Consider the following 27,137-nt stretch of genomic DNA (forward strand, 5'->3'; position numbering starts at 1 on the left):
ACATCAGCTGGATACATAAAATGTAAACAAAAGAAGGTCAACAACTGATGAAGATTTATCGGGGTTTAAATTGAGCTCCTCGTTCAAGGACAGCATCGTTTTCCCCAAACGTTTAACTATCCAACACTGTTATCATTTCCAGGAGACTTCAGAGGTAAGCTTCATCGCAGTTCACCTGAGAGAACCTGCCAGTTCCAACCAAAGCTTTCTGGATCATTTAAGCCCTACCACCATGGTACAGCTACATGCCCTGTGCTGTGAGCTGTGTTACATCAGCTCAGCCCCTTAAAAGATGTGACATAATTTCAGCGGAAGTAATTACCATCTGTTTCTTTAATTACCAAGTTTCAGGGATAAAGCAAAAAGAGCCCATCTGCTCCAACCTGCCTTCTTATCACAGAAGTCCCGCTCAGGCCCGGCTGCTCTAATGATGCTCAGACTGACGGTGACTCCACGGTCTGCTTCCCGCTCCACTCTTCCCCTCGGCTCTGGCCCCCGACCCTTGCCCTCGACTCGACCACAGCTCCCCTCCTCTGGAGGAGGCTCCAGCTGACTTGGACAACCGGTCATAAGAAATCCCCAGGTGTTGCGGGTCACTGGTGGGCAGCTGTCGTCTCCAAGAGGCCGGACTGCGACTTGAAACGGGACTGGGGTCAAGGCTATCTGTGGCCTGGAGAAGATGAAATAAGACTGAAAATTAGATTAAAATACTAGAAACTGTCAAAATAAATATCTGCAGAAAGTCCCTGTTTAGTAAGTTTGACTAGCTTGGTTTAGAGGGGAAAAAGAATTAATACGGCAATGGCTTTATTCAATTTTACAATTATGTACGGGAGCTCTGAGCATTTTGTTAGGATAGTTTCAAGCCTTGTTAGGACCCTTATCTAATGTGGGTATTAAATACAGGCCGTTTACGTTAACCAGTGTTTGATGGAGAAAGTCTGCCATGTGGACTTCTGCCAAGGGAAAAATTCCCAACCAAAAACCCCAAACATACCCCAAGCTGAGAGATTTATAATTTGGTGGGCTGACTAGAAAATAAACCCCAAGTTACTAGTCTGTGGTGGCTGCATAGGCACGTCCCCTCTCATAACCTCAGTAACCCTGCTCCCAGAAAGCGAGAGTTAGATGACGGTGCAGTTCCTGAGGCACACAGAAACGGCACCCGCTCCTGTAATTTCAGCTTTAAAAAAGCACCATAATTAGTGACATTTGGTGGGTTGGAGTTGGCTTTTGGTGCAGTTTTAGAATGCATTCTCGCTAATTGGCCTTAATGGAGCCCTGCTGGACTGCCTTTCTCAGTCTCCAGGGGTAACAGACAGGAAATAAGTCACCATCCAATGCTGCCAAGTGGGTGTGCTCAGTGTGGTCACTTCCTGCCCCAGTCACTGGGGGAGGAAACAGTGGAGTGGCATATTCTCCTTCTATGGTAAGCCACTGCTGCAAGACTGGAAGCTTTTACAAAGTTTCCTTGAATAGTGTTCCTCCTACACTCAATGGGAGGCTTGTACTCTACAACACACTGTGACAGAACTAAAATAAAAGCCCTCAACAAAAATACATAGGACTACTGGCTTGTAAATGAAAGTAAAAGAAAAGGTTTGAAATCGTGGCCTCAACATATCAAGTGTTATAGAAATGAAGATGCTTAAAAAAAGAAGCCTTTCAGCAGCAGCAAGATGAGAAAGCTTAGAGTGTGCGGCTTTTTCACCACGTGGCTCAAAATTCATTTAAGGGATAACAAAGGGAAGAGGAGCGTTTCCATTTATTCACGACAGCAGTAAACAATGTCGAAATGGTTTGATGGGATACAGAGAGAAAAGGAAGGGCTGAGTCAGTTTGTGAGATGAAGAGTTTTTTTTAAACGTCTGTCATGTCTGTGCGGCATTTTTGAGAAAGCAAGAAAGCCAGCTGAAGTTAACAGAGAGCGAGAATGGCGAGTTAGGGGTGATGTGATAGACCATTTCTATGCTGCTAGCTTTATACATAATGAACTGATAAAAAAAAAAAAAAAAAAAGAAGGTGATTTGCAGTTGCTTGCGAACATTTTTTCTTGGGAGAGAAAATAAAAACACATCAAGCTCACGCTCTGCAGTGCGACATCTTCTGCTCAGACAGAGAGCAGCTAAGGCACTCCACAAGTTTTGGGAAGGGCTCTTTGTACCCGAACACTTCAGCTCTAGAAGTTCACCTTAAAAACCAAAGCAGAGGCTGTGTGAGGACGTCGCTCTGTAATGCAGAAAGACGTCCAGCCGGTTTAAGAACCAAAATGAGGAGTGTGTTGGAGCTTCTGCAGAACAAATTACATCCTTGCTTTAAATCCGTCTGCTCTTGGTCTCGCGCCCCGTTTTAAGGAAACGGCGTTGCATTGCCAACCCAAACTCCTAAATCTGCTCTCCAGCAAGACAATACTCCTGACACTCCAGGTGAAATGTTACAGAGCGGGTGAAGTGTTTTTTTTTTTTTTCTGATTTACTAGTCAGAATTCCCTGCTGCCGATAATTTATTGCTTTTCATGGTTTGCTTGTGCAGAGTCTGCTCCGACCTACAAGTGTAAACTCCATGAAGAGTGTTATTTCAGAGGGATGTTTCTGCGCGGGTCACATCAGGCGAACGTTGACGACTACAGCGGCGCTAAATCCACGCTTTATCTTGCCACTGGTTTTTTACTCAGCGGAGGATGTTTTGGTATCTTGACCGTTGGCTGTATCGGCCCCGCTGTCCTGTGCCAAGCATAAGTTCATGGCTCATTCACGTACAGGCTGAGGTTTCCTACCGCTACAGTGGGAGGAAGCACTACAATACTGTTCTGTTCAGCAGACTGAGGTGTGGAGTGACAGTTACAAAAGCAAGCAATCACCATTTTAGCCATGACCTGTCGGCCTTACTCCTGCCAGAGTTGGTGCCCTCGTGCGATTTATGTCATGTATTGTGAAGTCACATTAGTGGCTGCAACATGCTTTCATCCAAAGGTTAATAACGCCATGCTAACATCAACTCGAGCTGCGGCTGATCGATAAGTCAGTGGTCGGAGGATTAATCTGCAGCTATCGAGTGTTCAGACACAAATATTGTGTCAAAAACAAACGAGCATAGAAGAATATTTGGCCTGTTGACACAATTTTTCATTTGCAACTCACGCTGCAGCCCTGTCCCCTCACAGCGGGATGGTTTTCTAGTTCAAATCTCAGCTGGAGCCCTTTCTCTGTGGAGTTTGCACATTCTCTTCAGGCAAGCGTGGGTCCTCTCAGGACACTGCAGCACCCCCCCCCCACTGTCCAAAGACATGCATGTTAGGTTAAATGGCTATTCTAAATTGAGCCTGAGTATGCATGCTCATTTGTTTCATCCGTCTCTGTGTTGCCGCTGTGACGGACTGGCAACCTGTCCAGGATGTAGCCTGCCTTTCACCTGGTGGCAGCCCCACAGCGACCCCGATTTGGATAAAGCAGGAAATTAACAAACGCTTTAATGAATTCCTGCCACCAGAAAAAAAAATAATAAAAAATCCACAAGCATTGACACCGGCAGCCCAGGCTCTGCATTTTCAATCTGTGTCTGTTTCCATGGTAAAAATGCACTGTCTGTGGAACCATGCTTAAAAAATAAAAAAAAAAACACCAGGAAAGCTGGATTTTTCCAAAGAGGCTTCTCGACTCATGCAGACGCTTGTGTCTTTGTCATTGAGACCTGTGTGTATCAATACCGCCAAAAAAACTAACGCAGTTGCTGCGTCTTACGTGAAAAGTCAACAAGCAGCTCTGCTCATTATTTCAGTCTGTATGTTGTTTACAGGGGGGTCCGAGGAAGTGCCGGGAGGTGAATGAAGCTCATTAATATCTTCATTGATCCCGACTTAGTGGATGATGAAGTTTGAGTATTTAGGCTATAACCTGCACTAATTTTGCTCAGCTGACTTAAACGGTTAATTCTCACAAACCATCATGGCACTCACTTTATGAGACACCTTAGTCTAAACTAAAAAAGGGACTAAAAAAGGAAATCATTGATAACGGGTTGAGCAGCGGCAACGGATCGGGATGACCCTTCACTAAATGAAAGCTTGCATTATCCATACATAAGGTTGAATAAAGGAAAGAAAATCAATACATTCTCAGCCTGCACAGGTTATTCCAGGGTACTTATGGGTGTTGGTAGTGTCGTCTCCTCCGTAATGATTATTGATCTACTGACAGCTGATCCACAGTAATCAGATTTTAGGCTCTCTTCTCCTTTCATCACTATGATATACAGCATGGCTGTCATCGTGCTTTTTCAAAGAGTTAAAAACTTTACGTCTAAAAAGAACTAATGATATGTAGGCTTTTAGAAGAACAACACAGGTGGATACTTCTAAAGATTCTGCCAAAAATAGAAGTGCTTGAATAACAATCAGCATGATGTTGGTTCATGTTGACTCGTCTGGCTCCGTTCTATCCACCTTTGACGCTGCGATCTCAGACTAATCCTGACTCCCACTCTCCCATCTGCAGCTGTATTTGTCCAATCCTCCTTCAATGGAAGCTGTTCAGACCACTGAAATGTTCTAAAAAATCCAAACCAACAACATTCGGCTCTGCTCCAAGACATACTTCAAAGCCCATTTATGTTCTGAAGGATTTGTTATGAGCAAACTTTGCTCATAATTGCTATCCAAATTGAGTGACCAGTTCATGGATCCAACATCAGGATAACCAAGAGTTTATTGTACCGCAGAGTCAATTGAGTGGCTTTAGGAAATTCCCACAATAAAATTACAATGTGCTCAGCAGACAAAAAAAACCTAATGGGATGTTAACAAGACAGCAGTTTATCAGGTCACTGCTGATATCCCACATCAGAAAGAGGCCTGGAAATACAGAGCAAGGGGTCAACGCCATGTGTTGTAAAAACCAGTGTGCGCTGACCCTGGCAGACATCCTCAAACATATCATTTTGCTCATGTCAGACCGTGATGACAAGCTGAATGCTGGGAGGAGTCATTTTCAACTGAACAAATCCCCCCCCGACACCATTTCTGCCAGTCTGCAGCAGTGATGAAAGGAGAGAGAGTTGAAGCTCAGTATTAGACAGATTTCATTAAGCGCATTGAGGCTAATGAGAGGAAGGACCATGCAGGCAATTAGAGCTCGAAGGCTATGTTAGCTGCTATGTTTTTATACAATGAGGGTGCAGCTGAAAGAATGTTCTGATGTCTGTGACTGTCGTCTTCGCTGAGCATAAAATAAAAATCTGGGGAAGATACTGTACTGGTGTAGGTCATATGTAAATGAAAAGTGTTTCTAGTGCAAACGAGTCCCTGTACTGTGTCTTATATGTATGTATTGTATGCGTTCCAACAGCATCTGCAGCAGCTCGGATGCCTTAAATACATTTAAAAACATTTTCCGTTTATATTTCAAAGATGTTAAATTTACCGAATGGTGATTTTGTCAGATTTTTATAAAATCTATGATTATGATTCTATTATGAAATATTATATTATAAAATCTGGATTTTATCGGTAGAACTGCAGTCTGGAAAATACTTGAAGTGAGCCCAAGTTTAAACTTAGTCTTCCGAGTAAAGAAAAGAAAGAAATAGGTGAAGTGTGAGGAGCTTTATTGGTAATTCAGCTTTACGTTTTTCTCAAAAAGATGCAAAAGATGGAACTCTGAAGCACTGACAGAGCACCTCGGTCAGTTTGAATATAACTGAGTAAAAACAAACAGAATATCAGAACCCAAACCAGAATATCTGGGAGTGTTATCCCCGTTTTCAGAATCTCGATTTAGGAAAATTCAGCAAATAGAAAATATTATAAATTCAAAACTCCAAATCTGAAAAATTTTATTAAAAATAAGGGACTTTGGCAAGTACTCACATTTAGGCCTGAATAGTCAGCATGACTCATTTTCAAAATAAACGTTTTCACACAGGAAAACATCATGGGATGCACTTATGTCTAATTGAATATGTGACGACGACAACTCACCAAGTCTCAAGAAAGTTTGCCGCAACTACTTTTGGAATACATGGCTGACACTTGTCTCCTGGGCAAAGCCACTTCATTTATCGGGGTGAGACTCAGGATTTTTAGCCGTGTCTGGTTGTCCAAAAGTGACATATTATCGCAGCCACAGAGCATTCAAATTACATCCATCTGACGGTATATAAAATACAGTGAAGTTCACGTTTTTATACATTTTCTTTACTTGTATAAATGTTCACACTCCACTGATTTAACAGGATATGTTTGAATGAGCACATGAGTTCAATCCGGCTAGTTGAACAACCCTGGACGTCAAAAATAGCAAACGCAGGTGGAAACACACCTCGGCATGCATTTTGTGTAGGAGTGCCATTGCTGTTTGTGTTGAATAGAAATGCAACCAAGTCCAAGGCAACCATATGGTGACACATTTGTATGCAAATTCTTTTTTTCTAACCTTCTTTTCTCCCTGGTGAGTTTCTTTTTTTCCCCCTCCTTTCTTTCATTTCCATCTTCACTTTTTTTTTTGTCCCACCCTTTTCTCTTTGTGCTTACTGGGGCAGCAGGAGTGGAGCCTGCAGAACTGCTGTGCTAAGCTTGAAGTCACAGAGCTTGGCGTCAGGGAAAAACACACAATGAGCTCGAATGCAAAATGAACACACCAGGAGCTCAGTCCCCGCAACTGTACTCTCTGGATTTTCCATCCTCAAGGTAAAACTAATAGAAGGGGAAAAACTCCTGATCTGATGGAGTACTTCAAAAGTCAAGTATGCGGTGGGACTTCTTCTGTCAAATCATTTGAAATTTCCACAGCTTGTCACAGAGCTGCAGAACAAAACTGTTTAAAAATAAGGCTGTAGGTGTAACGCTGACGGCTAACAAAATAAAGCACCGTTGCAGAGAAGTGTATAAAGCGGACGTTAGAGGTCCTACCTGTGGTTGTGGTGTGTAGGACCGGTTCCAGGACTGGGAGGTAACGGGTGCGTGGGGTATGGTCCTTCCCAAGCCTCCAGCAGTTTCTACAGTGGGAGACTGAGAGTGCCTGCCTCGGCGAAGCACTGGTTCCTCGGCTTCTTTAGTGTTGGTAACAACACTGTTGATTCTACGCATGTACACCTAGGACAGCAAAACAATAAAAAGAGCAACGTGCTTGTAGTCACTCCTATTGTTTTTTTTTTTTTTATTCATTTCGTAGAAATGCCTTCTATCCTTCCCTCACCTCTGCAGGGGACGGCTTGGTTCCCTTCTGTGCTGTTGCACTCCCAGCAGCCCCTGTTCCGCTGTCCTCTGAATCAAACGTGGTTGCGCGATATGCCCTCCATGTTGTTGTGGCCTCTGCTTCGTCTTCATACCCACCATCAGTCATTGCCCTCCTTTCTCTTCGCCCTCGACCTGCCTCGTCGCCTGACGCGGCGCCCCGATTCCTCCAGGTGCTTCTCACAGTCACGTTCTTCGTGTCTGGTAAACCGTCGTCTTGGGAGTGCTGGCTTTGTCTTTGGCTTCTCCAGCTGGTGACCGTAGTTGTGCTACTCTCAAAACCAGATTCTGTGTCATTGAAGTCTGTGGAGGTGGCGTCCGCAGACTGGAGGCTGAAGCTGCTCCGCTGACAGCACAGGTGGCTGGTGGTGGTCTCCACCCGAGAAGCGTTGTGGAGTTTTGACCTCGATGAGGAATCATTGTGGTGGTCTGCCGCACAGTCCTGGTCCTGGCATGGCCGCAAGGTGATCTCACTCTTGGGTATGGAGATCTCATATGGGATGGAAATACTGCCATGGTGGTCGCTGCTGGGGCCTGGTAGAAGGTAAAAATCACATCACAAGTGATCAATGAAAAACTCTCACAGTTCATAATATCAGTTGTTTGCGAGGCAAACTTATCCGAATCTTTTAGTTCATGAAAAAAATAAATAATATTGCCATTAGCTGAACTCTGTTTTTCCAAGATCACCTTCAACAAAAGCAAACACATCCATGAAGAACTTATATGTCCTTCAATACGTCCCACTTATAACAAGACATATGAGCAAAACACTTAATCAGCCAGACAAGAGACTGAAGAGGCTGCAGAGAGTATGGAGAGAACATCATAAGCCTGTGTGAATGGTCATTTTGTGAATCACATCTACTTATAGAAACAGATTTCATGCATGGTGAACGTAATGAATCTTTGCTCAACATTGTTATCATTGTCAAAGTGAGCATAAACCAACAGTCCTTAATGTCAATACTTTAAACATTCTGTTTGGGCATCGTTGTGACTGTAAAAGGATGTTCATTGTTTAAACCTACCTATGAGGATGTTGCTGGTAGATGTGTGGCGCTCTCTCATCGGCACGGGTTCGCTGCACACACTGCTGCTGCGGCTGCTGGTTCTGGATGAGCTCGGGTCATTGGGGTAGATAGTTATACTACTGGTCATTTTACTAGTGGTGGTCACAATGGGCTTAGTTGAGATCTTGGGTTTGCCATTTGTAGACAAGGGATCAGAAATCATTACTTCCTTCCTGTCAATCTCAACAATAGCGGGCTTGATGACTGCTTTTGACCTAAGTGCTTCTCGTGGGCTGCACACTCGCTGGATCTCAATCGCCGATGGAGTATGCATGGACCCCTGGTGGCCCCCCTCGGCTAACTGCGTCCTGGTGTGCAGCTCTTCATCAAATGAGCTCCTGGAAGAGGAGCCGTCTGAATGGGAGTCATGTACATGAGGGTATCTTGCATACCTGGAGGCTGCGGTCCTGCTGCTTACAGTTGTACTAGTCTCACTTACAGGTTCTGGTTCAGAGGGTTTTGAGCTAGTAGATTCTGTTTCAGAGGCAGAGGAATGACCTTCTGATCCCTGGTCATTGAGCAACAGTGGAGTAATGTGAGATCTGTAGGCTGTGTATGATCCATTGGCTTTGGACAGGGTGGATGCCACAGATACAGAAACAGATTCTTGAACCTGGTCTAAGGATTCTTGATCAGAGGCAGAAGCCATTTCTTTCTCAAGTGCAGAAAAACTGTTGATGTTACTGGAGCTGTCAGGCACCACATCGGAGTTGTTTGATTCGCTATCACTACCTACGTAAAGTTTGGAAAACTTTTCTCTGCTCTTTTTAATATCCCCATCAGTCTGTTTGAGTCCTGCCCTCAGTGACTTCTGGTCATTAGCTGCTGGGGGGTATCGACTAAGTACGGAGACTTTTTTAACATCATTAGAAGTCGTATTTACAGAGCTGTATGTGGCTCCTCTTGTCTTCTCCTCTGCGACTCGTGCTGTGTCTCTTATTCCATTGTCAGATGACAGTGTAGATCCTGGAGCTTTGGGTGTCCTCCTGCTCTTGTGAGCAGGACTGAGGGCTCTCTTCACAGACTTTGGAGAACTCTCCTCAGAGTGGCTGAGCTCTTTGCTCCTCAGTTTGGTTTCTCTCTTATGCTGAGGAGAAAGCTCCCTGTTCCTGTGCTTGGGGGAGCTTGGCTCTGAGACAGTTGCAGCACTTCTATATCTAGGCTTCTCTTGTCTGAAACCCTTCACAATGATCTCCTCGTTCTCAGCTTTGCCGTTCTCCAGGACCTTAGCAGGGCTGTTGAGACAAATGTTAGTGCTTCCATTGCCATGTTTATCCATGTTACTAATTCCATTCCCTCCAGTTCCACCTTTTCCACACAGCTGCTTCCTTAGCTGTTCCACCTGCCCACTTAGTTCAAGAGCTCGGCTTCGCTCGATCTGGAACTTTTCATGGAGTTCACCATTTTTGGACTCGGAGTTCTTCAAGTCTTCCTCCACTATCTCCAGCTGTTTGAGACGGTTCTTTAGCCTCTCTACTTCCAACGCCAGCTCTTTAACTTTGTTGTCCTCCTCTTGAGAGCCTTCAAGGCTGCTGTTCTTCTCGTTCTCAGATTTGTCGACTATGCCGATGTTCTCATCGGCCAGTTTTAAGTAATCGAGGCTCTTCTTGCAACCGGTCCGTTTTGTGGATGACAGCTCATCCTCAATTCTTGACCTCATGAAATCGGTACGACCAGGGTCTGTCGACAGGCGATTTTTCTGGTGGTCCAGTTTTTCTGTCAGCTTTAGAATGAGCTTCTCATCCTCTCTTTGTTTCTCCAACAGCCTCTTGCGCTCACTAACAAAGGCCTGAGTGAATCCCTTGAGTTTCTCAAACTCCATCGCCAGAGCTTGCTCTGCTCTGTCCAGTTTAGTCTCGGACCCTTCCACCTCCTTCAAACGCCCTTTGAGCATTTCCAACTCAGATGAGAGCTTCTTGGTCAAGTTCTTCTCCTCATTGAGGCTAAGGCAGAGTTGGCTGCAGTCAGACTTGCTTTTAGCAAATGCGTCTTCCAGTTTCTCCAGTTCAGCCATCCTGCGCTGAAGACGTTCAATCTCTGCCTTCAGCTCCTTTGTAAGGTTTTCCTCCTCTTCCAGTTTCTCTCTAACTGTGCGGCATAGATCCTCAGCTTTGCGTACCTCTTCATCTTTACCCTGGATCTTCAGGAGATGTTTCCGCAGGGCCTCCACGTCGCCAAGAAGTGACGAGTTGCTTCCCTCTGCCTGGATGACCTTGTCCTACAGGGGAGAGAGTTCATTAGCCTTTTCCGTGCTTTACATTTCTGTTGCACCTATTTGCACACACAAACAAACACTTTAAGAAGTCACACTATACTAACCTGCAGGTCAAGAAGCTCATCCTCTGATTTCTGCAGCTTGTTGGTTGCCTCTTCCAGTTCATCCAGCCTTCGGCCAAGACTCTGCAGCTTGTGCTTCAGGTGGCGGTGTGTCATGTCTTTATGGTCAGACATGGCTACAAGGTTTGGTGTAATGTATCAGATTGGTTTGCGTTGTCGTTCAGATTATTTGATGACAAAGTGTTGAGGGTTCCACATCTGCGTGGCAGTGATAGCAAGTCTTAAAGGCTCTTGAGGAAATGCTCCTGTCTCTTTGCAGCCTGTTTTTCTTGTGTTTTTCCAATGGTCTCTTTAAGACTTCAAAGTTTCCTCAGAGTGGTGTTTAGCAGACAAATCTGTCATCTGGAGGAGGGAGAGAGGAAGCAACACTTAGTCATTCCTGATTTGTCAATGACAATAATTAGCATTCTCAAAGGTAGCCCTGTAAGAGAAGCAAATGAGACAAGACGCATAGAAATTAGTTGACAGCTGACTGCACCTGGTGCCAAATCAAAGTCATCACTTGTACGGTTTTATTGAACTGATGTAACACAACCCAAAAAACAAGACAAACATGACCTAACGTTAAGGGATGTACTATAAATACAATGACTCAGCATTTGGCACATACATAAAACAAATACAGATTGCATGTTTTCAACCACTACAAATATAGACGGGAATTAGTTTCTTAATCAAGATTAAGCTTGTTGACATTTTCATTCACAAAAGGAAACCTTGAGTAATTCGTGACAAAGGTACGAGTCCTCATTATGACGATAAACCCTGCATTAACTGAACACAATACACCATTTTTTTGTGCCATTCAGCCGCCATGCTGTTCACCTTTCCCGTCCTTCGAAGGAGCTCGTGATGGCACATATCTCTGGATGAGGGTTTCAACAAATCTGCACAGCCTCGAACACACAGACCCACACGCTCGGTTGTTTCCCTGCTCTTGTATCCCACATCGATCTCTGCTTGCCTGCCTGCTTCTGCTGACACCAGCATATCTCAATCACACGGCCCTCCTCCACTGCATGGCCAGCCCGTCACAACACTACAGCATTCCAAGTCCCCTGGGACAGAAGTGATGATAAACAACAACAGTGACGGAGACTATTACCTCCCTCATCCCACCATCATGAGGGATATCACAATCAAGGAATCCTATTATTGCCACCAGTGAGGGCATTGAAGCACATCCGTCCTTTATCTTGATAGTCACTACAGCTACATAGTGGGAGGGTTGCGTTTCTACTGTCATCACAACGCATTACTTCCCATATGAAGGCCCATTGTCGCACAGAGATCATGACAACACAGATTATTTGTGCATTACTGTCAGCAGGGCCATCGCAGATCTAACAGCTAGCACTTGGTTCTCATACATGATGCAGGTAGTGGGTTTTTCTAACCCCTGCTTCTAAATCCTATCATCCCCCTTCCCCCCATCATTCAGCTGAGCTTCTAACACTGACCGCAAAGGAGGAGGAGGAGGGGGGGGGGTATCGACCTAAGGGTAGAATACAACATCTGTGCACATCATCACTTATCGACCCCCAGACAACAAGCTCTATACTGCTCCATGTCTCCTCTTTCTTCTGGTTTAATGTGTTCAAAGGTTCTCTCTAAATCTGCAAAGCTCTACATGAAAGGACTGTTTTCTTTGACATTTTACTGCTGTGAAAACATCAACCAGCACAATAAATCTACTGCATCTTCCCCCATCTACAGCACATGAACCATGTGTGTAGACGGTATATAAAAACATATAACATGTCATTACGGTTTACTCCAGGGTTGAATAATACATTTTCTATAGCTTCATTTGGTGTAAAGAGCACACACCAGTTTACCCACAGTTCATTAAACGTCTAACTGAAAATTTACCAAAATAGTAAGCTTTTAAAGTCAGTGGATCAAAGAATACTTTACGACAAAGTACAATGAGAACTCAAAAGTGTTCAGCTGCAGAGCTTTAATATTTTTTTTTTGCTTTTCATGAGGTCTGGTGGTTTGGTAATCTTCTCAGGGACTCATCATAAAATAAAATACATGAGCTGGGGGGTGAGAAAGGCAAATGGGGGAAAATGTGGGGGAGAAAGCTGTAAGTCTTAATGCCAAGTTGAATGCCAAAACACCTTTGTCATCAAGTCGTTTTGTGAAGTATCTGCTCTACTCATCCGAGGCGCGTTGAGCGAACTGTGGCTGAATTTTTCCTCTCGTCTTGAGCTAGTCGCTGTGATCCACAGTTGTCCCGACTGATCCGATTCCAGTGGAGCAAAAATAAATCAAGCAATTCCCGTATAGCCATCAAAAACAGACTGGCCATTGGTTCAAAAGATTTCAGTTCAATTCTTCGTGACAGCTCATCAAGCTGCAGAATGAAGCTCCGGGAAAACGTCACCACAAATAATACAAGTGGCATCCTTTTAAACTGCGGTTTTATAGACAACTAAACTAAGCAATAACTTAACCTACTGTCCTAACAAACTATTTTAAATATCCTTCCACTTCTCTTTACATTGCTTCAGCTTTGACACATCCCTAATCATCTCGGGGTTTGATTTTGGTCTCCAAAAGGCATCTCAGATGAGCCCTGTCCTGGTTAATGATAGCATTTTGCTAGGTCAAATTACCCCCGTCCTGGCAGGCTGCCTAACTCTTCTCTCATTCTCCCTTTATTTCTTTGCCAGTTCTCTGCCTCCCTCTCACATCTCTCCCCTTCATCTCTTTCTGACACGCACACCAGTTCAGCCAAGTGTGTGCTTTTAAGGGGTGGCAATGCGTGTAAAGTGATTTTGGCAAGAGCCTACCACTGCTGAACCAATCAACATACCTGATTCACTTATGGCCGGCATGCGGCCTCATCGCATGCAACCGAGACAAGACAGGAGGAAGTTAGAAGGATGACAGGTAAGATGGGAAGGAAGAAAGAAGAAACAAGTGAGAGAAAAGTGAATGACGCAGAAGAGGTGCAGATGATTAGTAGGTCCACATTAAGAAGTACTCATAAACCTGATTATTACAGCATTTCTTTCATTTTCCACACCTGGATACTCGCATATCAGAAGGATATTTCTACATTATTTTTCATTTGTCTTCATTTGAACCGGACTCAAACGGACTTTCATTCCCTTGTTCTGTGCTTTGTTTGACAAATATGAAAATCCTGTAGGGGGGTTGAAGCTCTGAGGCAGGGAAACTGACCCCCTTTTTTTGCAGACACATTCCTAATGATGAACTAACCAGGACACTGCCAGTCCTCCACTCTGCCTCGTCTGCTCATCGGGGTGTCTGCAGAAGCTCATTGTTTGGGTTATACTGCCAATATCCAGAGTATCAAAAAAAAAAAAAAAAAAAAAAAAAAAAAAAAAAAAAAAAAAAAAAAAAAGAAAAAGAAAAAAAAATCCAGGACAATCAGCAGCCTGATATTATTTCCAACAGATTCCAGTAATTGGTTTCCAACTGGATTCCTTATCATCTTTTGCAGTGGCTGCACTTCCCTGACTGTCCTGCTAAACCGGTTTGATTACTACAAACTATCTTGACAGTAGGACATTCTGACAGCAGATCATTCTAAAACTTTATGAAGCATCTGAATCTGTTCACACCTCCATTAAAGTTAAGGTTGCACTGAAAGGGGCTTAAACCAAACCTCACTCGGCTAGTGAGCGGCGTTGTGCATCAATGTGCTAAAAACGAGCAAGTTCCCGAAAAGCGTTATTCAGTTTTGGTACATTTTAACTTGACATCATCACAAGAAATTGTTGGGAAAAGTTGCACCCATTCCTTTCGGAATGTGACATGGGACATCGTTGCCTTCATGTCTAAAGTGCAGCCGCTGTTGCTTTGCGACAGGTGGTTTAAGCTGGTACGTGGGAAAAGAACCGGCCACAGAACCTGTAGACTGCTAAACAATATAGGAAGGTACGATCAGTCCTCTTTAACAGATGGAAGAAGACACAATGATGGGGAGATGGTGATATCATCCATCCATATCCATATCCATCTATAACAAGAGCATATCTATAATTGTAACTTATATAGCAGGAATAGAATGTCCTTTTAGGATTACTAAAGCATTGTGTGTGAAGGGTTCTTTTTTTTTTTCCTTAGACCAACGAAACTTGAAAGTAAAACTTCGTTAAGGAGGTCCCATCAACCCTTCATGCACTCCCTAAACACACACACACACACACACACACACACACACGCACCAAGGTTACAATCATACACCATATGATTAAGGCTTCAGCCACTTTCTTCCAGCCTGCCCATTGCCTTTAGTACATTCTGTTCCCTCCATGAAAAAGAAAAGAAAGGGAAGAAGAAAAAAAAATTTTAAAATTCCCCCTCTCGGTTGCACTTGACGTTAAGTTGGAACTTCTGGGTTAGAAGCTCTTCTGCCTCATAAACAGCATTTAATAAAAGGGCCCCAGTCCAATCAAAATGCCTCAACCACATCTTCATAGAGTTTTTTTTTTATTTTGCCAGTTTGAATAAGTGTGACAAATCCTGTGTATTTGTACATGTGTGTGTGTGTGTGTGTGTGTGTGTGTGTGTGTGGAGGGACAAATGCAGTGGATGTATGCTGGCGCAGCAGTGGAAGCCACAAGATGGTGGAGACCTGATGCTTGGCCTGCATTTTTCCGTTTTTCCAAGAAAGAGAAAACCGGCATCCCATAATGCTCGGTTTGCCGTTTCCTGTGCTGTCATGTTACTTTTTTACTCGGTTTCTTTCACTCTTTCAGTTTTTTTTTGTGCCGCTTCTGGAAAAATGGCAAAATGAAAGGCAGTGTTGTGTTTCAGCAAAGAAGAACAAAAAAGAAAAAGGATGCCGGGGTCAGGGAGCTCATACGGTGGAGAGCAGAAAACTCAACTGCAATACTTTTGCTGCTTGGATCCATTTTTTTTTTTTGTTCGTGAATGAACTGGCCACTTACTTTAGAAGAACTGAAATGTGGTGAAATAATGGGTGAAAAAAAAAAAAAAAAGTCATATTCAGTAGTGAAAGAGTTTTTTTGGGTGGGGGGGATGGAAGTAAACCGCATTACCACAACAACAAAGCAGATGCTGTGCGCTTGCCACTCGCTCAGCTTGGGCACGTCTTTCTGGATTTCCATTCATTTGTAAACCCTCTCCACTCAGTTTCAGTTTTACATTGCATGCTCTTTTGAACTCGCAAGCAGAGACCAAAAAACATGCAAAAGAAAGCAAAGGATTTTAATAAAAAGGAGAACCAGTCAAATGCAAAAATGAATGAAAGCATTCTCATATAATGTGCTTAACACCAGTTAGAATAAGTAAGTCCTGGTATATTCTTAGCCCAAAGGTGGTGAAAGGCAATGCTTAGCTGGGTGACATATTTACATGAATAGATTTATTCATTTTATTAGGTCAGATTTATTTTGACACCCATGCTGTAAGACACCACTCTCTCTTTGCTCCTAGCCCAGTAACCCGCAGCCTTTTCTCCCACTCTCCTCTCCTTCGCTGCCCTCCCCTGACCTTCCAGATCAAGCGTCTTGTTGCTAGGGCTCAATAGCAGCAATCTGCCTCCACGGATGGCCACGATAAGAAGATGAGAGAAAGAAAATGAGGGGGCGGGGATGAGAAATGCCAGGGAAAGGTAGATGAGAGGGTAAGAAAGGGGTGGAAGAGTGAGAGAAACAAGCCACAGGAGTTACAGTGTGCAAGTTGTCAGCCTTCATGGAAGAGAATGACAGTTAATACACATACACTACATTTTTGGCTGCTCCATTTATGACCTGATTGCGGATTTGACCTTGAAGAGGTTCAATAAAATGCAAAAGCCCCAAGACTCTTTTGGCGTCCCGCCTAATCTTCAAGGCTGCACAGTAAATTAAAACGTGTCCGTCAACAAAAGTCTGCACTGCATGCGAGGCGACGTCTACAAGTTGCTGCTATAAAGAAGCAGAGCAAAGGAATTATATCAGATGCTCTATTTAAAAACGGCAGCCGCCAGAAATACTAACCAGTGAGTATCTTGCTCGTCATCGAAGGAGATCTGAAGCCAAGGAGACCTGGAGCAACATCAGTCCACTCATTCAATTCAAGAGAAACACAGAATATCACAAAGGGGCAGGCAGGGAAGACTCGGGGTCGCACAACAATTGAGCGAATGTCAAAACACAGACAGGTCTGCTTACTCACTATAAATCCATGCGGGCTTCCAAATTGGGACTTGACAGATCTAATTTAGCTGAGCCAAATCTACCCAGGTCAGGTAGTTTATAGAGGTATCTGATAAGTAGGCGAGGGTGAAATGTCAGCCAATGTTGGCTTATTACAGTACCTGATGGTCAGTATAGGAGACTACAGAGCAGAACTGTCAAATATACGACACGATGGTATTACAGCATGATGCATTTAGTCCTTCAGAGAAACAGGGTCCTGTTCTTCCCCGCCCGTCTCCTGTCTGCATGTCAGCGCGTCTAAGATGTAAGTGGACCCTGATCGACCCAGTCTAAGCTCTAAGAGGATTCTTTTGTTGCAGGAAGACCCATAAAGACCGCTGCGAGAGATGCGAAAGCCGTCGCTCCATGCAGTCGGTCTCAGGAATTCTGGCAGAGAACGTCAGCAAACTTTTCAGTTATGCGGTATAAGGTAAAGCATCTGTAAACATTCAGTTGTAGATAAGGGAAAAATTGCAAATCCAGCTCAAAACAGGCCAAACCTATGGATCATAATCGACACCATGATTAAAACCTTACCTATATTACCTTACCTAAGCATCTTACTTAGGTACTGTGCTTATGAACGCATGCATTTTGGACAAAGACCAGCTTGTTTTTGATGCAAACACTAACTTGCCATCAGGTTCTCATGAAATACCCCCCCACCCCCACCCTCACCCACCCAGCTCCACTGCTCTAATCCAGCATGTCCTCAGCCTGCTGTCCTCTTTGCTTAGGGTTAGAGGTCACTGACACAGTAAACATGTAAAACACTCCACAAGAGAAACTGGGGCAAACGGGAGGGAGGGGATGATTAGGGGAACAGACTGTGCCGTTTCCTACTGCAGTTAAGCCCAAATGAATTGCGCTAAACTGGCTAGAATGTGGGGAATAATCAGTTTCTGTTGCCGCATAGAGTGCTCATTGTACAGATCGCAACGGACGTATGAATATAACGAAGATGGGAGCCACAATAAAATGTGTGACAAGCTACTTAGTGACTTCACACTCAGCTGATGGTAAGACAAGAACATGAGTGAGCTCCATGAACAGCTGAGGGACGTCCAGCGCCCGTCGGAGCTTTGGACACGCCTCCTCATTTCAAAATGAAGAGAGGGGAGGGGAGGGGTGTTTGACCTTTCGACTGGTTCTGAAAGCAAGTTGTGGATGAACGTCATATGCAGAAACAGAATTGCCACTATTATGGTGAACAAATATGTGTCACCGTTCATAAAAAGTTTTAGAATTTAACCTACAACCCGAGGCTCCCAGTTGCATTCACCTCTCGCTCGCAATATCCACTTTAAAAAAAACTAAACAAAAAAAAAAAAAACAACAAATACAACATGTGAACGATCAAAATGCTAAATTTGAAGCTTCAAAATAATATATTCCACAAGCTGGTGTGTAAGTCCATGGTGCCTACATCCAAATGTCCATTGAATGGCATTTTTCTTCAACACATCAACTTAAACATGAGGAAGACGTGATTAGCTCTTGGTGGTTGAATGTTTTAGCTGCAAGTCAAGGATTTATATTCCAGCTATGACAACATTTCACATTCATGTTTTAAAGGATAAAATGAGGTGTTGATATTTTTATCCCCTTTTTGAATTTCTTTAAAAATAAAAATAAAAATAAAATAAAAAAAACTTTCAACATTTCTTTCTGCCTTTGTTATGTTTTTACGTTGCATTATTTATTTCCCAAAGAGCTGTTTGGTAAAGTATTAGAAGAAGGTGGTTAAAGGTCACAGGTTTAATCATTACAGCAGTCCATAAAGTGTTGGAAATTTGTTTTGACCAGAAGCCTTTTAACACATACCTGTCACAGAATCACAGTGGGAATTTGCAAAGTCAGGCTCCCAGGCAGAATCCATACCGGAAGAAGCAAAGATGTGTCAAATGGCTAAACATGAACATGGATTGAATCCATCTAGAGAGAAATTCCTTGTCCTCTCATTAACAGAGCTGCCGGGACCTACTTTTTAGCCATTTAAAACTCTTGACAGCTGAAAACGCTCGCAAGCGAGCAGAATTCAGCTAAAAACCATACATGGCCCCATCGATGCTCACAGATATGCAGCATCGTGTCTGACAATGAGGTGGGCAAGAAGGAATGTGCATGTGTCACCATTTCACACTGATAAGAGAACATGAAAACATCACAACATGATGACACTTGTTCAAGTCAACACTGGTTAACTATCAGTCTGTCTGCGAGTGTGAGTGGGTGTGTGTGTGTGTGTGTGTGTGTGTGTGTGTGTGTGTACGTGCGAGTCAGGCTGAGAAAGAATGAAGGGAGGCTAACAGACAAAAGTTAAGCAATGGCTTAACTTATAGTGATGACAAGAGAATGACAGTCAAATGATTTAGTCTTTTACTTGTTGGTTCTACATATTTTTTTGTTTTAGAACTAGAAGGGCATCTAGAAACGTAATATTATGTTAGATCGGGAGTTATATCTGGGGCAGATAGACGCATCTTTCAGTTTTTCCAGTTACTTTAACTACATAAAATAAAATGGCCAGAATACTTTAAAGTCTCATCAAATCTACCTCAAAAAAAGAGAAAAAAAAAAAATACACTGTTAATAATTCTGCATTCCACTGCTTTGTTTCATTTCCATTACCATCAACATACTGAGTGCAATATTACCATAACATAAGATAATAAACCAAATCTTTCATTCGGGAATCAACATCAAATTAGTCATTTAAAGACACTCAACTTATAATGACACAGCTCTTTTCCAATGTTACCTGCAAAGCCACTGGTATGTGATCATGTGACTGGCTCATAACTTACAACTATGCTGAATCCATCTGGACCCGGGCAGTAAATCCTTCAACTGCATCTTGCGAAGTAATAACAATAAAGGATGTCCTGAACACTAGAGATCATTGGACATAAGCTGACATAAAATGACTGCGGTATGTTTTTTTTTTTGTCAATATTAAGATGCAAAGGGGTCCCTCAAGGAAAATGAAGGAAAAGAAAGTCATTTTATTCTGCCACAAAGCATGCCGCCTCAATCTGGGTGACAAACCACCATAAAAACACCACGTAACAACACGAGTAACAGCTAATTCACTGGTCCTGCTCTGCCCGCCCTTCTTGCACGCACTGAACAAAGTAAAGGCAGTGGAGGTTTGCCCTTTGCTCTGATGGTCAGAGCTGCCAACCCTTAGTCTAAAGAGCCCCTATATTCAAGCGCCATTTTGTGTCGTGAGGGGCCCTAAAATTTTCTGAATTTCTAGGTAAGCATCAGCAAAGTGATATGAGAGATATCAGATACGCAAGCTGGGATGGTAAATATTTCTCTGAATCCTAAAGCTAAAAAGCAATAACCTTTTGATGCCTTGACTTCAGAACTTGGTTGTTGCCAGACGAGACCACTTCTGCCATAGCTTGAACTGCTGGCTGTACAAAGATGTGGCTGTTGGAGGAGCAATAGCTACCAGATTTATGATCAAAACACTTTCTAAAACATACTCAACCTCTGTGGGATGAGTAGGCATATAAAGGAACTGTAGATTAAAAACTTAATTACATTTGATGCAGTGAGTGACAATAACTACTTCTAAAGAAAAAGTTTCAAACAGACCTATAGGTTGAGAAGTTGTAGCGCTTTTTCATTTCTTTGCCATTTGAACTTGAAAAGCCCAAGGACAGCAGCATCTTATTTACTATTCATTCCTTTCTTTCATCACCTTCTGTTTCTCTACCACCAGTCTCATCCCCTGTCATGTGACCTGTAAATGTCACCCCAACCCCCCCACTTCTGCTGCTGCATTCCTTCGGTTTCCTTCCCCTGACCTTCATCCCGTTCTCACTGCTTTTCTGCTACATTTATGTGTCCTTTCCCCTTATACCTAAGAGAGGAGGAGATGATGGCGAAGCATCAAACTCTCCGGCGATAATTAATTGGGCATCTCACATGGCGAAGCTCCCCCACTAATGGCGAATCAACAAACACCGTCAGTTCATTCAAACCCATCAATAGCTCTCAACGTACAGCCCTTCCACCTTCTGCCTGGCTGCTTGACATCCTCATTCACTGCATTCCCATCCTAACACAGGGCACGCAGACACACATGACTTGCTTGCCAGAGCTTCATCACCCTGAGCCTTGGCATTAGCAGCCTGCTGCGGCTGAATGGACAGCTCAACGGCCCTCTGATGAGCAGGCGAGAGAAAGGGAGAGAGCGGCGGCAGTAGAAAAAACCTTAGGCGTAACAATTGTGCAGTGCAGAATGTGTGTAATAATGCAAATCGAGCAATGACGGACAGAGGGGAGGAGCTCCACAGAATGCAGAACAGGTAGCTGCCTTAGTGGATTAATGCAGCAGGAATGCAGCAGTGGCTGCAGGAGCGGGGAAAGTGAAAAGAAGATGAGAGAGCAAGAGATGTAGCAGGAGGTAAAGTGATGAAGGGTCCTGTAGGATGCTGAAGTGCTTACATGTCGTCTTCTAACAACGTATATGTTCGATCATAAGTAACGAGACACTGCTTATTAAGAGAGGCCTGTAGAAGTGGGACGTGCCTTTGGAAGCATGATGTTCTAATGAAGAGCTGGATTTCCTGTTTCGCTGTTTTTGTCAGTTCTGGGCTATTTAGGCTGAATTCAGCTCAAACAGGACGTTTACTAGCATCCGTAATAATAAACTCATATAAATACAAGTCGGTTAAGAAGCATAAGACACGCCTTGGCCAGATATTGACCTTGAACAGCTGTGACAGCAGACAGCCGAGGAGACAGTGATGGTGATGCATACATCGTTTGTGCTGACAAAATTGTCCCGACATCACTCATTCACACACTCACCAGTAGTTGCTGCTTCCCATGGAGAAGAAGTGCAGCCTTTTATAGACATGCATGCACTGAGCCATACAGCATGTTGAAATATATTCACAGAATACACGTAGGTGTGTCACTTCTGTGTGACTTCAGGCTGCTGGGAAGGAAATGCGGCGCCGGCATTTGTGCCCCGAAAGGAAGCAGACTCACAAAGAGCAGAGGAGGGGCGGAAGAGGCATGGAGGAGGAAGAGCGTGAGATGGTGGCGGTGGGGAAGGGAGGAAAGACTTGGCAAGGGCAGAGGATGAGAAGAACGAGAAAAGGAAGAGGCAACAGGAAAAAAATTCAAAATCATAGTGTGAATCAATACGAGCAGCTGGATGATGAAAATCTATACTTTGGTAAGTTTTCTAAACCCGTGTTTTTTCTTTTTGTCTTTCGACAGCAGACACTGGAGGGAGTGACACCTGTGAATGTCACTGAAAGCTAAAAAAGACAAGGAGACGAGTAAACTCTTAGGAGGCAATTGGTTTTTATAGCATTATTTCTGTGCCTTTGCATTAGCAAATAAGGTGAAAACTGTTTAAGTATTAACAACCTCTAAAAGCAGCACTTTGTTTTTGTGTATAGTTCTGCAGCAAAGCTGCAAATGTCAACCAAAGGAAGGCTGCTGGTAGATATAACCAAGTTATGGAAATGAAAAAAACATGAACGTACAATACATACAACATACAAGTCAATACAAGAGTATAAAGTAAAGCTTATAGGTTCAAATGAATCCACTGCTCCGGGGAAAAAAGACGTCTGTTCATGCAAAGGTCTCTTTATCACAGAAAGGTGCAACTTACTTTAAGCTGTATCTTTCCGTCTTAAGCAGGTTAGGCTCCTCGCCAAAAACTCTCCATCCTCTGGTTAAAACACAAATAGGGGGCATGAGGTTAGTAAAAGGGGAGCACTGGTCATCATAATATCAAGACATACACTCATGGCATCTTTCACCATTGTCATGCTGAGCAGTTGGCGAGGCCCAGAGGCTGCAGCGGACTGACAATGCTCTCACTGTAGGGGACATTGTTCGCAGTCAAGCTAACAGGCTAAGAATGAGCTAACTGCTCAGATATGGGACACATTCAGAGCCTCTGCAATAGACTCATGCATGAGCAGACAAGCAATGTTTGGCCACGACAACAGAAGACTCTATTCAGTTCTCTGGAGAGGCACTAGTACACACACACACACACACACACACACCATTATCATAATCATCATCATCATCTAGAAGCTCTCATCAGCTTCAAAACATGTGCAAATATACACACACACAGTCACACACACAGAAAAGAAGCCAGACTTGGAGCATTCCACTACAGTAGCATTCCATATGTTTGGTTAAGCACAGAGAATCCAGATTTAAGACTGGAGTCTGGACTGAATTTAAAGGATAAGAGAGAAGAGTCCAGGGAGGCGGAGAAATGAGGAAGAGGAGGGGGGGGGGAGGACGGGGAGCATTTCTGTGAACTGTAAGCAGCAACGAGACACTACGATATACAACGGAGCATGGAGAATGACTGTAACATAAACTACTGACAAACAAGCTGAAGTGTGATGTTTAAATGTTCCACTTCCAACTCAGAAGTGAAGAGGAAGTTGGAAAAAGAAACTCCGCAACGAAACACCTACGTTTATCAATGATTAAAGAAACTCAAACAAAAAAACACCTTCAGCTTACAACCTCTTCCTGGTTCAACGTCTTCCTGGTTGCTGGTCCTTGCAAACAAACTGTACCCAGGCTAACTCAGGAAGGAGGGAGTGACAAGTGATGTACTCAAAGACAAAGTGTTCGTGTACCGACTGATGGACACGCAGCATCAGTCTTTTAGTTGCTCCTGCCAGTGTCAGTTCCTCCCTGTTTGTTCCTACGCACAGGAGCCGGTCCTGCTGCACTCGGCTCCGTCACGTTAGACTCATAACATCCACAGCCGGGTTTTTTTTTTTGCTGAATCATCCAACATTCTCACGCTACACGACAATGTCTTCAAGTGGCACTAAACTAAACAATTCTGCCGAGTACCGAAAAACAAAGAAAAAACCCAACCTTCTTGTGTTAGGTGTGACCAATAAAAAGGGAGAATACAGATAACTTTATGCATTCTGAACAATCCAGCCATCAAAATACCCAAGTGACCTGGCAGGGACCATGTTTGTCTGTGTCCCGTCTGTGTTGTGTGTTCATGTGGAGAAGGAGGGAGGGGGGGGGGGACTTTCATTCAGACATTTGGCCAACTCATAACCAAACAAAACTGAAAACAGCTGTCTTCTTCTCATCTCCAACACATGCACACACAGCAAAACAGGCCGGGGGTAGATCATTATTTCAGTCAGCAGAATAAACTGAAACCTCCTCCAGAGTCCGTATCGGTCACTCAGCCGCTCAGGTAACGCGCGGTAAACTTTCCACCTCCAGTCATTTTCAACATTAGGCAGTTGCACATATTTCAGTGCAACAGAAATTCAATGGCAAATATAAATCAACAAAGTAAAAACCAGACCCAAAAAAAAACATACCACTAATCAGATAACATGAGGAGAATTTGGCCAGGCCGAAAATAAATAATTGCCTTTAGCCCCTCTGGGACAAATAAAGTTTTTTAATTGAATTGAAATAAACTCCTAAACTGAAGTAGATTAGTGTGTGAAATTGCTGTTAAACTGTAACAGTCCGCTAAGCGCAACCTCGAAAATGATCACACGATTCACTCATCAAACTCACAATGAAATGTGGAGAACAACTGCTTTTAGTGACAGCAGCAAACAGTGTTTTTGTTGCCGTGAAGGCAATCAGAATTTAACGTGAAAGCACACCAAATAAAAAAACTGAACTTTTTTTTTTTTTTTTAATAAATTCCAGATTCAATAAATCAATCATTTGTTAATAGTTGCAAACTACAGTTTTGGTTGAGGAACCAAATTAAATCTGTTTTCTTTTCTCTGTGTGTGTGTGTGTGAGTGCTTATGTGGCATGTTTTTGCACAACAAACCCATTAATTAGGTCGAAATGAGGCAGCCTGCTGTTCCTGTACAATCTGCTTCAGTGATATAATTATCTTTAAATAAAGCAACAATCTCACAAAGATTCGTTTCTGTATCCATCTTAGTGCAGTTAGCACTTCTTGTCCTGGCATGTACGTTCGTGTACAGACAGTGTGTTAGTGCTGTAATCCACCACATCATTTCTTAGAGTCTACAACCAGCGACGTGTCAAACGGAGCCAGAAACTCCCGAGGCTCACTTCCCCTTTTTTCATTCCACATCAGCACTTTGTTGTGGCGTCTTCACTTTTGAGAATCACACATTTCACGGAAAACTTTCGACAACAGTCTAATCTTACGGATAATGTACGTCTTTGGAAAACGAGCTCTAAAGCGATCCTCCTCTGCCAAACTTGCAACACGCTGCTTCACTTAAATGTAACGTGAAGACCACTGCACCAAGTGGGCCTGGATGGGAATGTTTACAAGAAAGAGATGAACGCATCTAAGAAGAGTGCAGGGGGAAACAAATTGTCCGACAAATGATGCACATTGTGCAAAAGCAGGGAAACAAAAGGGAGGAGGAGAGAGAGCTCATGTTGGGTTTCTTTCACTGGAGAACATTTCGAGGCCTGAAACCCCATCCTGGCTTCCAGTGGCCAGGCGGGCCTCGTTTGCATGGGAGCCCATTTCCTGTGTGTGATTAGCAGGAGAGAGAGAGGGAGAGAGAGCGTGTATGTGTACCTATGTGTGTGTATACATGTGCGCGCACTGGGGGTTGCAGTTCAGAGAGGTCTGGGGTTGTTTTGTCTGCTAAGGGGGAAAGGAATGCCCAAATCAAACACAGTGAACAGGATGCCTCGCAAGAGAGAGGGATAAGGGAAAGAGACAGAGAGGCTGAGAGACCGCACAGATAAACTTTGTGGGGAAAGATGGGGAGAGATAGGAAACAGAGATGAACAAAGACGCAGACTAGGAAGGGGCTAATGAAAGAAAGGAGGAGGGATGAGCAGCGATGAACATAACAAGTGGCTGATTTTTCATCTGCTGCCACAGAAGACTTCGAAAACAGCATTCCTCCTCCTGCTTCTTGCATTCCAGCAGCGCAGCAAGGTGGGGTAAGGATTTTGTCCACACGCTGATGAGCTGTCAGAGAGCAAACCATTCACCTCTTAAACTTCACAGCGAACCTGCAGAACCAGCCCTAATAACTAATGACTTGCAGCCCTCCCTGCTGCACAAACAGCTGAGGCCTTCACACGCTACTGGGCCCTGAAACGACAGACTATTTCAGGCTATCATTCGTTAGCCAACATCACTAACATGACAGATAGTTATGTCACAGAACAACTTGTTGGCTTTGTTTGCGTCTGATCAGCAAGCAGGTTTGATTGAGTTGGTTTACAAGTTTGCAAATGTGTGCTTATAGCAAGCAGTTATACCAGAACTTTCACTTTTTAAATGAAAGAGGAGTAAAGAACAACACTGAAAGCTATTTTTAGTGGAAAATACGTTTTTTTTTTTTTGCTTTTCTCCTGGCTTGATTTGACCTGACTTTACCAACTGGTTCAACTCAGCTCAGCTAATCTGACAGGTTGAAAATAGCCCAATATTAGACCAAAGACCTTTTAACACGGGGCCGATGTGCCTTCGCTGGTTGTCCATATCCATTGTATTTGTAAGGTCCAGACGCAATGGAGGTTTAAACTGATGTTTCTCAGAGCCAGAGATTATCACAGAGCCAAATTAATCTTTGTGTGTAAGGTACAGCCGAGGACAAGGACACCTTCTGCACCAATACAGTGCAGCTGCAGTGTGAAAAGGGCTTGTTATGTGGACGATCCATTAACAAATTTTCTTTTTTTTTTTGTACCTCTAAAATTCAAACAGACTTTTTTCTGCCACAAACTGAAATTTGAATGAAATGTTCTCAAAAAAAAAAAAAAAAAAAAAAAAAAAACCTAAACTGGTCAAAACTGTTTTACATCATCATATATAGCAGCTATAATACCATTACCTTCACACATAAGTGTCAAGAACATAAGCTGATGGTTTTTTGGGAATGTGTGGTGTTACTTTTAGCCATTGATGGATTCATAACCCTTATAGCTCTAAAATCATGTATTTGACCCTGTACTTTATAAAATAACAAGAAGTAGTCGCACTATGACTCAGCTCAGCTACCAAACACTTCCTCGTGTTGTGTGCGCAAGCTGGACCCTGCCCTTGCAGGACTGAGTTGTTCCTTGACTGACTGAGCAGAATTGATGGGCTGCTATTGTTTCCTTTTAAGGGCAATTGTGTCTCAAATGCTTGGCAAGGCTGGGAGTACAGATGCAGATGGCTGGCAGGAGAGATAAAAACCCTAATTTAACCACATTCTTTGGTGCAGTCCACACCTTAGAGAGGGAGGCAGTAGGGGAGAGAGAGAGAGACTATATAAGATATGCAGGGATGGGAACGATTTGAAGTGGTTTGGAAAGAAAAAA

At 43.4% G+C, this 27,137-nt stretch overlaps 1 protein-coding gene across 1 annotated transcript in view; it reads right to left on the reverse strand.

Annotated features, from left to right (window-relative positions):
- Positions 1-27,137, reverse strand: part of luzp1 (leucine zipper protein 1) — a 42,418-nt gene that overhangs the window by 5,862 nt on the left and 9,419 nt on the right. The window contains exons 2-7 of the mRNA XM_072366173.1: positions 22,468-22,527; positions 10,621-10,980; positions 8,260-10,519; positions 7,191-7,762; positions 6,905-7,087; positions 388-670 (exon numbers count right to left, since the gene is read on the reverse strand). Of these exons, the coding sequence (XP_072222274.1) occupies positions 425-670; positions 6,905-7,087; positions 7,191-7,762; positions 8,260-10,519; positions 10,621-10,752 (3,393 nt within the window). The 5' untranslated portion in view covers positions 10,753-10,980; positions 22,468-22,527 and the 3' untranslated portion in view covers positions 388-424. The remainder of the gene's footprint in view (positions 1-387; positions 671-6,904; positions 7,088-7,190; positions 7,763-8,259; positions 10,520-10,620; positions 10,981-22,467; positions 22,528-27,137) is intronic.

The sequence above is a fragment of the Leuresthes tenuis genome, unplaced genomic scaffold (genome assembly GCF_036924035.1).
Source record: "Leuresthes tenuis unplaced genomic scaffold, fLeuTen1.0.hap1 SCAF_15, whole genome shotgun sequence".
Classification (NCBI taxonomy): domain Eukaryota; kingdom Metazoa; phylum Chordata; class Actinopteri; order Atheriniformes; family Atherinopsidae; genus Leuresthes; species Leuresthes tenuis.